Here is a 10,062-nt window from a genome sequence, read left to right as displayed (position 1 = left end):
TTCTGCCGCCTCATATCTTTGACTACACATGTGCTGAATTCTTCTTCTTCTCTTGTCTTTGTTGCTGTGTGTTGTTTGTTAGCTGCTGAATACACAGTAACACAGTTTACATCAATAAAGGCTTAGTTAAGGACAGTTTGCTTGTATTTGTTACAGAAAGAGAGGAAACTGCAAGAACCAAAAACATAATTTCTCCTTTAGAGCCAAATACACTTAAAACCACAAATGAAACATATTACAGCCAGTATTTTAATATTACTGCTGGTAAAAGAAAAACAGAATGGATGGAAAGTAAGATGATAAAAAATAAAAATACTTGTGGCAAATTATGAGCTGGTGTAAATACAAAATATTAGATAATAACTTAGTATTTTTTAATCCCTAAAATTGTATCAATTTAATAATAAAAATAATAATAATAAAGTTTATGATATAGTACTTATCAAAACACCAGAAAAGAAAACAGAAAAAAGAAAAAGAATACACACATATATATCTCACACATAAAGTAACCAGCCTGCATACTGAAAAAACTGAATAAGTGTTTATGATTTTAAAAATGCCGATTTTTACCAGTTCCTTTCTTTTCCTGATGAGTTGTACATCCTAAGCTTGAAGCCACTCGAGACCCAACTCCACATCAGCCTTCTAACTTTGTACTTAGGAGGCTTATGTACATAATAGTTAGCATCAAAAGTATTCGAATTAGGTTATTTAGGTTTATTATTAGGCTTTCTAATAATTATGAATGTTTATTTTCACTTAATGAGACACTCAACTTTGATATCATACAATTTACTATTTCAAGCCAAAGCCAAAGACTTTAAGTTCAATATATAAACATCTGTTTCTCATTCAGTGTTTCTCAAATAAAATGGTTCAAAATCATTATTTTGTTGGTTAATTGAATTGAATTGAATTAGCTTTATAGCTTGGAGACTTTTATTTTGATATGTAAAACCTCTTATTCTGAAATCATCCTGGGAAAGCAGATTCTACCAACCCGGAAGTTGTGTTGACCCGGCGTGCTCTGTGTGCGTCCTGTAAAACAGTCCGGGTTTTCATGGAATGAAGTAGAATCATTATTATCTGGATAAAGTTTAATATTGGAGGTAAGTTTTAGTGATTTGTTTGTTTGTTTATGTTTCTGTTTGTTTACTGTCTGTTCACTGTTTAAAGTCTGAAAAGTGCGACTTAAAACCAACAATCAGCCGGAAACTGATGATTTAAAACGCTAACGAGTTAGCTGCTAGCTGTGGCTGTTTGGTGTCAGTAACGATGTTTATTTAAATGTTTCTGACATTTTATTAGTTTTATTGAGACAAACAGTTAAAGAAACGAGTGTTTGTTATTCTGACTCTTTATGTGTGTGAATAAGGGTGGACAAAATAGTAGAAACACCACATTTTAGCCTAAAAAGGTGCTCAAAAGCGTTAATATTCTCCCATCTCAAAAGCTGAAGAATATTTATTGATATCGATCGGAAACTATGTAATAAAAACTGTGACAATGATATTAAAACAATTAAAGAAAACTGACATCTGATAGAAGCAAAACTGGAGCTTCTGACAGCTTCAACACACCTGAACCTGAACAAATAATCTCAACTCAAAGCTCCACAGTCAGTTATGTTACTCAGTCTGTAATGAAGCTCTAATAAAATGAAATTAAACATGGACTGATGTTTATTTTAATCCATGTATATGTATGTAAATATGGTGATATGTGTACATATGGAGCTCCAGAGGCAGCGCCAGTAAAAACATGAAACTTCACTTCACATTCAGTCAAACTAATGTTGCAGCTACAACTGTTAGATTTCATCTGTGAGACCAACATTTATCTTCCAGAAGCAATTATATCATATATCAAAAGTCAGCGGTAAATGACGACATGTTGACCAAAACATCCCAGCAGGTTCACAGACAGGAGTTATTTGGATAAAATGACCACATATTTGGAATCTAAATGTTCCTTTCTGGCCTGGAAAAATGTTAAAACTTAATAAAGTGACATATTAATAATCCTAAACAGCTTTTAGCGGGGTTCAAAATCTCCAACGTCTGTGCTGGTTGGTGCGAAATGCATTCTGGGATACTCGGCTGTCCCAGTCAATAAAACAAGCGGAGCAAACAAACTCTAAGAGGTCTGTAATAAACTAGAAGCTTCAGGGACAGTCGATCAGTCTTCCAGTTCCTCTGAGATGTATCGTTTAATATCGTCAGTAGATTATTGATCCTAAGTGATTTTATTCAGATCAGCAGTAAAACAGAGTCTAAAGATCGTTTTCTTGGCAGCTGTAAAACCAGAAAACATCATTTTCTGTTGTTATGAGCTTCAGTTATAGAGCTGCAACAAGTCCTCAAATGTTTTGTTTTGTCCACAACACAAAGATCTTCAGTTTACTGTCATAGAGACTAAAGAATCCAGAAAATATTCACATTTAAGAAGCTGAAATCAGAGAATTTGGACTTTTTTCCTTTAAAAAATGACTCAAAATTATGACTCGATTATCAGAATAGTTGGTATTTTATTTAATAGTTGACAACTAATTGATCGAATAATCGTTGCAGCTCTAGAAGAGACTTTTCACTCTGAGGTGGGTTTAATGAATCTGACTGTGACTTTGTGTGTTTTCAGGTTGAAGCAGCTGCTGAACCAGCAGGACGTCATGGCTCACATCACCATCAACCAGTACCTGCAGCAGGTGACCTCTGACCTCTGACCTGTCTGTCTGTCTGTCAGCTGCTGTTAGCAAGAAGAAGATACTGCTTCACTTTGTTCTTTGGTTCAAATGTTGGTTTTATTTATAAGCACAACGATTCGTTGAACAACAGAAAATGGATCGTTTTAGTCGTTTTTTAAGCAAAAACGCCAAAAATAGTTTCTGGTTGCAGCTTCTGAAATGTGAAGATTTGATGCTTTTTTAGTCCTTTATGACAGTAAACTGAATTTCTTTGGGTTTTTGACTGTTGATCAGACAAAATGAGACGATTCGACAGTCAGTACAGTTCATAACAGTCAGTTTTTCCTGCAGATTTATGAAGCCATCGACAACCACGACGGCTCGTTCTGCGCCGAGCTGCTGTCCTTCAAACACCCGCATGTTGCCAACCCTCGGCTCCAGGTGAGGCTCCGCCCACTCAGGTAGACACCACATGGTGTTCATGGTCGCCATGGTAACAGCCTCACGTGTGTGTGTGTGTGTGTGTGTTCCAGTTGGCCAGTCCAGAAGAGAAATGTCAGCAGGTTCTGGAGCCGCCGTACGACGAGATGGTCGCAGCTCATCTCAGGTCCATCAATCAGTTAAATCATGTATCGATTAATGATCAATAACACTTCTTCTTTAGTAAACACTCTGTGTGTGTGTGTTACAGGTGTACATACGCGGTGGCCAATCACGACTTCGTAGAAGCGTACAAGTTCCAGACGATCGTCGTCCAATATCCTTCATGATGACATCACACATAATCAATCAAACATACACATGATCAGTCTCTGTCCATCAATTAATCAATCAGTGAGTCATTAATCAATCAGTCTTGTTCCTTGACTTCTCACGTCCTTCCTGAGAGCTTTCCAGTCGCACAAAGAGGAGAACTGGTGAGTCCAGCTAGCTTAGCGTAGCTTAGCTTAGCACAAAGACTTGAAGCAAGGGGAAACTGTTAGCCTAGCTTAGCCTAGCTTAGCTGAAAGACTATATGAACGCAGCTTCAGTCTGTTGGTTTGTGTTTCAGGGCTCTGCCTGTGATGTTCGCTGTCACGCTGGATCTCAGGATATTCGCCAACAATGTAAGAAGCTTCTGTGAAACTGATCTGCGGTCAGTTTGATCAGTCATATTGATCTCAGAGCTGATCGATAACGGAACAGGTTTATGTAAACATTAACGTGTGATGTGTGCAGGCGGAGCAGCAGCTGCAGAAGAAGGGGAAAGGTCAGCCGAGTGAGATGTTGGAGAAAGCAGCCGAACAGCTGATGAGCTGCTTCAGAGTGTGTGCCAGCGACAAGTCAGTGCACACACACACACACACACACACACACACACACACACACACACACACACACTTTATACACTATATTTACACATCAAACTGAATATTAATCGTGTTTCAGTCTGCAAATATTGAAACGTGTTTAAAAAAAGCTGGAACTTCGCTCTGTGTTGACGTTGACGATGATTATTTCTGTTTTTGCAGTCGAGCGGGGATCGAGGACTCGAAGAAGTGGGGGATGATGTTTCTGAGCAACCAGCTCTTCAAGATCTACTTCAAGGTCTGAACTCAGTGTGTTTGTTATTATCATATTATTATATATGAAATTCATTAATGACTGAGCCACTGTGAGGCAAAGAAGTGAGATTTTGAGTTGTAATATTGTGACATATGGTCCTAATTCTGTGGAAAAATGCAGTAAATTTAAATACAGTTGAAGTATTTGGAATAAAAAAAACCTCTTAATGTTAAGAGAATAAAGTCGGAAGTTTACAAAAGGTCATAAAATTTAGAGAATACATTTTTTGCGGTTTGTGAGGGTAAAAAATAAAGATTTAGAGAATAAAGGTTTAAAACGTAGAGAACAAAAGTCATAACATTCACTGAATGAAGATTTTTAGAGGAAAGTCATAATATTACAAAAAGTCAAGTCGTAATTTTACAAGAAAAAGTTACAATATAATGAAAATAAAGTTTAAAATGTCATTGTGAAAATTAGGGGCGTCAGTTTGAGTTAACTTTTGATTGACCAACACCAGTTAGTTACTCATAAACCAGTAACTAACTGGTTAATTTTTAAGTAAAGTTGAGGTGGTGTAACGTACCCAGGCTGGAGGTACCCGACCAGCTCTTTCAATCCCTCAATCATCATTGTTATTACAGATAGACCGTAGCGTTAGCATGCTAGGCTAACAGTCCATCAGCTGTGTGACTTTATATCCGCGCCGTGATGTTTTTCAGAGCGCATAAACAATGTAAACACACCTGTCACCTGCACCTACAGCTTATTTTTATAAAGTCTATGAGCTACACACGACACAGCACCGCTATGCTAACGATGCTAGCCATGCTAACTAGCTGCTAGCCGCCGTGCAGGCTGGTAAAATGGACGCGTCACTTCTCTTTGTATCTGCAGGTTGGTGCTCCGGTCAGTAACGAGTTCATTATCTGACTCTAGTGTACAAATTAACCTTTAGACCAACATGTGTAACCGTTGACAACCATATAAAAATATTACAACTTTATTGTTTTCCTCCTGAACTTCACAATCACAGAATGTTTTGATTTTCTGATCAAATGATCTTCTGCTGAAGATCAATATGAATATTTACCTCAGTATTAGTTTTATTGAATGTGAGATAAATAAATAAATTGATACGTGTGTCTCATATGAGAACACATGATTGTATTGATTGTTTGTTGTTGTTTTATCAATCAGATCAATAAGCTGCACCTGTGTAAGCCTTTGATCAGAGCGATCGACAGCTCCAACCTGAAGAACGACTACAGTCCTGCTCAGAAAGTCACCTACAAATACTACGTAGGCCGCAAAGCCATGTTCGACAGCGACTTCAAGCCAGGTGACGCTAACACGTTCGGTCAAATAACAACAATTGATCCACAGAAAACTGATCAATAACCATTTTAATAATCGTTTAAATCAATGCTGACGGAAAAAAAATGAAACATTGTCTGGTGTCAGTTTCTTTAATGGGAATATTTTCTGTTTTTCTGAGTTTTCTATTATTATAAAATGAAAATCTTTATCTTTTAGACTTTAAGTACTTCAGCCTATAATCAGCTGTTTTTAACATTTAAAGACAGATTAAGGAAATAAAATTACAATTCAGAGAATATATTGATCTTTTTTAAATAGTAATAATTTAGAGTGACTCAGTTGAGTATTTCACCAGTTTTATTTATTGATTTTTAACATTTTTTTCCTTTTTTTATCATTTTATAATCAGGTTTCAGATTAAATCAAACCGAAACAGTGAAAGAAAGTCGACCCTCGTTGACGAGCGAAAATCCATTTTTATACAGTGAATATATTAAGAATGAAAATAATAAACACATGAACAATAAAGATAAAAACAACGTAAATAAACTGGAAATAAAAAATGTGTTTGTGTGTTTTTGCAGCGGAGGAGTTTCTGTCTTATTCCTTCCATCACTGTCATCGTTCCAGTCAGAAGAACAAGAGGATGATTCTCATCTACCTGCTGCCCGTCAAGATGCTGCTGGTCAGAAACCCACAGCTCACTTCAAACCAGTTACACCAGTATACAGCAGCACACACTCAGATTAAACCAGTTTACACCAGTACACACTCAGATTAAACCAGTTACACCAGTTTACAGCAGTTTACATCAGATTAACCCAGTATATATATGACCAGATGTTATATATATGTATAAACCAGTTCATACTCAGATTAAACCAGTTACACCAGTTTACATCACATTAACCCAGTTTAAACCAGTTCACACTCGGATTAACCCTGTTAAACCAGTTCACTCTCCAATTAAACAGTTTACACCAGTTTGAACCAATTTAACCAGTTTTAATGCCAGTTTAAAGCAGTCTGCACCCGTTTACACCAGTTTAAACCAATTTGCAGTTTGCAGTTTACACTCAGATTAAACCAGTTTACACTCAGATTAAACCAGTTTACACTCAGATTAAACCAGTTTACACTCAGATTAAACCAATGCACACTCAGATTAAACCAGTTTACACTCAGATTAAACCAGTTCACACTCAGATTAAAACAGTTTACACTCAGATTAAACCAGTTTACACCTGGTTACACCAGTTTAAACCAGTTTAAACCAGTTTCCACTCAGATTAAACCAGTTTACATCTGGTTACACCAGTTTAAACCAGTTTAAACCAGTTGCCACTCAGATTAAACCAGTTTACATCTGGTTACACCAGTTTAAACCAGTTTCCACTCAGATTAAACCAGTTTACATCTGGTTACACCAGTTTAAACCAGTTTACAGCAGTTTCCACTCAGATTAAACCAGTTTATACCTGGTTACACCAGTTTAAACCAGTTTCCACTCAGATTAAACCAGTTTACATCTGGTTACACCAGTTTAAACCAGTTTACAGCAGTTTCCACTCAGATTAAACCAGTTTACATCTGGTTACACCAGTTAAATCTCCCAGTCTGACTTCAGGTTGTTGTTTCAGGGTCACATGCCGACTCATCAGCTCCTCAGGAAGTACGACCTCATGCAGTTCGCTGACGTCACCAAAGCTGTGAGGTAAGCAGAGGGTGAACACAGGAAGTGACATCATGCTGCCAGGTGTTCTCAGAGGTGAACTGTGTGTGTGTGTGTGTGTGTGTGTGTGTGTGTGTGTGTGTGTGTGTGTGTCAGTGAGGGGAACCTGCTGCTGCTGAACGAAGCTTTATCCAAACACGAGACGTTCTTCATCCGCTGTGGGATCTTCCTCATCCTGGAGAAGCTGAAGATCATCACCTACAGGAACCTCTTCAAGAAAGTGTGAGTGTGGATCTTATTCCTTCCCTCGTTACTCCCCGCCATTTTGACTCTGTGTCTTTGTTGCCATGTTTATGGTCTTTTTGTTTTTCACAACAGGTTTTTAAGAGATTATTTTTATCTGTTTGGCTGCTGACAAAAGGTTTAAAAACTACACGTTTACTGACGAAGACGCGTTTCACATGTGCGCTCTAGTAAACACGGTGCTGTAGGACTGTTAATATGTCACTTTATTAAGTTTCAACATTTTTTCAGGTGTGGTCAGTTTATCCAAATAACGCTTGTTTCATACGAAGGTTTGACCTGGTCTTGTTGTAAATAACTGTCATCATTTCTTACAATGTTTCTGGAGTTCAATAATAATTAAAGCTACAAGCAGCGTTGAACGGGCCGTCGCACCTCCACGCACGTCGTGCTGCGGCGCAGTCGAAGGGCTTCTGTGACGGGCATGTAGATGTCTTCAGACCCGGCTGTGTTCAGACGGTGCAAGAAGGAGATAAACATCACTTCCTTTGTCCACTATTATGCCTGCTGCTGGGGCTGCTTTGCTGAAATTTCATAGGGGGCGCTATTCAGCCAGTTTGCATCACTGATGGAATATTGTCATGTAGACGTGTTCAGGCCGGGACTCTTATCAAACATGTAAAGTTTGGTGCAGACTGGAGCATTTACAATAAAGTTATAGCAACTTCCTCTGTCATGGTGAAACATCAAATCTCAACAGTGTGAGGATGAGAGTTTTCTGCAGGGTGAGACATGTCTGTCTCGCTCACACCTGTAGCATCAAAATTATGCAAGTTTTGGGTCCATTCACTTGAATTTCAATTAGAAAATTGAAAACTCTTGATGAGTTTGTGTGTAAAACAAATTAATTTCCAGGTTTTCATCAAGTCTATTTTTTAGAAAAGTAAAGACTTTAAACCCACATGACCTGGTCAAAGTTTGATTGACATGTGTACTGTCAGGTGTGTAGAGACAATAAGTAACTGCAGCTGGACACAGAAAAATACTCATATATTTGAATGGAGAGTGTAAGTGAACCGCTAGGTGCTCGGGCCCTAATAAAGGAAAAACTGCAGTACAGAGCTACAAATTTTAGTTTTGATGGTATTTTTCTGCAGCACTTTATCACTAAACTGTCACCCTCACTCCATTTGTTCCCTTCCCCTCATAGGTCATCCCCACTACTGAATTATAAATATAAGACCTATAATTATTGTAATATAAATGATAATATCACCAAACTTCGTACAAAGTTTGTATATAATGTACTGTATGTATATAGGCCTTTCTGCTGTATCCTACAAAAATGAGCTGCATTCAACCCCCCCACCAGTGGCAGCTGGTGACTCAACAAATTGGGGAGGACAGGAGGGAAACCAACATACCGCATCAAACTATATCATTGCTGTTTTGTCCTGCGTTGCGGCCTGATGTGGCGTGGAGGTGTGAGGGCCCGTTCAACGCTGCTTGCAGCTTTAATTGTACATTATTTCTTGTCGATCGCCCTGCTTTTTTGGCTTCGAAGTTTTTGATTTCATGTCTTTGTTTTTGACCAAGATTTTGATGTTTTTGACCATTTTTTAAATTTCTTTGACCTAAATGTTTGACCTCTAGTTTCACCCTTCAAGTTTGACGCCACATTTGATCCTTATTGACACGTATTGACCCATTGGCAAGACATTAGTGACCTCTGCTGACCTGTAGTGACCTCTGTCCACCTGTAGTGACCTCTGCTGCCCTGTAGTGACCTCTGCTGCCCTGTAGTGACCTCTGCTGACCTGTAGTGACCTCTGTCTACCTGTAATGACCTCTGCTTACCTGTAGTGACCTCTGTCCACCTGTAGTGACCTCTGTCCATCTGTAGTGACCTCTGCTTACCTGTAGTGACCTCTGTCCACCTTTAGTGACCTCTGTCTACCTGTAATGACCTCTGCTTACCTGTAGTGACCTCTGTCCACCTGTAGTGACCTCTGCTGCACTGTAGTGACCTCTGCTGCCCTGTAGTGACCGCTGTCCACTTGTAGTGACCTCTGCTCACTTGTAGTGACCTCTGCTCACTTGTCTGCAGGTACCTGTTGTTGAGGACTCACCAGCTTCCTCTGGACGCCTTCCTGGTGGCTCTGAGGATGATGCAGGTGGAGGATGTTGACATCGACGAGGTGCAGTGTCTCCTGGCCAACCTCATTTACATGGTGAGGATACACACACACACACACACACACACACACACACACAGGATGTAGATGAACATCATCTCTCTTCTTCTCTGTCTCCTTAGGGTCACATCAAGGGTTACATCTCTCATCAGCACCAGAAGCTCGTGGTCAGTAAACAGAATCCGTTCCCTCCTCTGTCCTCCGTCTCTTAGACTACGTTACCCACAATCCCCTCCGACTGTGACGCTCCACAGGCTTTCCTGGAAATCTTTTCTACTTTTTAGTTCATTCTTTTTATTTTGTACTGTAAAAAATGTTAAAATAAAACAGATGCTGGTTTGTAGAGTGTGGATATGATTGATTATTGAACCATTTCCATACATGGGAATGAGTTTGAACTG

The 10,062-nt window shown here is 38.9% G+C and overlaps 2 protein-coding genes across 2 annotated transcripts in view; both read left to right on the top strand.

Annotated features, from left to right (window-relative positions):
* The window catches only part of LOC121891678 (protein NLRC3-like), a 1,105,688-nt gene that overhangs the window by 510,383 nt on the left and 585,243 nt on the right, over positions 1-10,062 (top strand). The window lies entirely within an intron of this gene.
* On the top strand, positions 1,002-10,004 carry pcid2 (PCI domain containing 2). The gene is made up of 15 exons (XM_042404271.1): positions 1,002-1,112; positions 2,641-2,707; positions 3,038-3,127; positions 3,220-3,293; positions 3,378-3,443; positions 3,562-3,603; positions 3,738-3,792; positions 3,905-4,008; positions 4,198-4,273; positions 5,432-5,573; positions 6,136-6,236; positions 7,192-7,265; positions 7,380-7,505; positions 9,574-9,697; positions 9,784-10,004. The coding sequence occupies exons 2-15, from the start codon at positions 2,672-2,674 to the stop codon at positions 9,871-9,873; spliced, it is 1,200 nt and encodes a 399-aa protein (XP_042260205.1). The 5' UTR covers positions 1,002-1,112; positions 2,641-2,671; the 3' UTR covers positions 9,874-10,004.

This window comes from Thunnus maccoyii, chromosome 24, assembly GCF_910596095.1.
Source record: "Thunnus maccoyii chromosome 24, fThuMac1.1, whole genome shotgun sequence".
NCBI classification, from domain to species: Eukaryota; Metazoa; Chordata; class Actinopteri; order Scombriformes; family Scombridae; genus Thunnus; species Thunnus maccoyii.
This window is presented reverse-complemented; position numbering and strand designations above follow the sequence as displayed.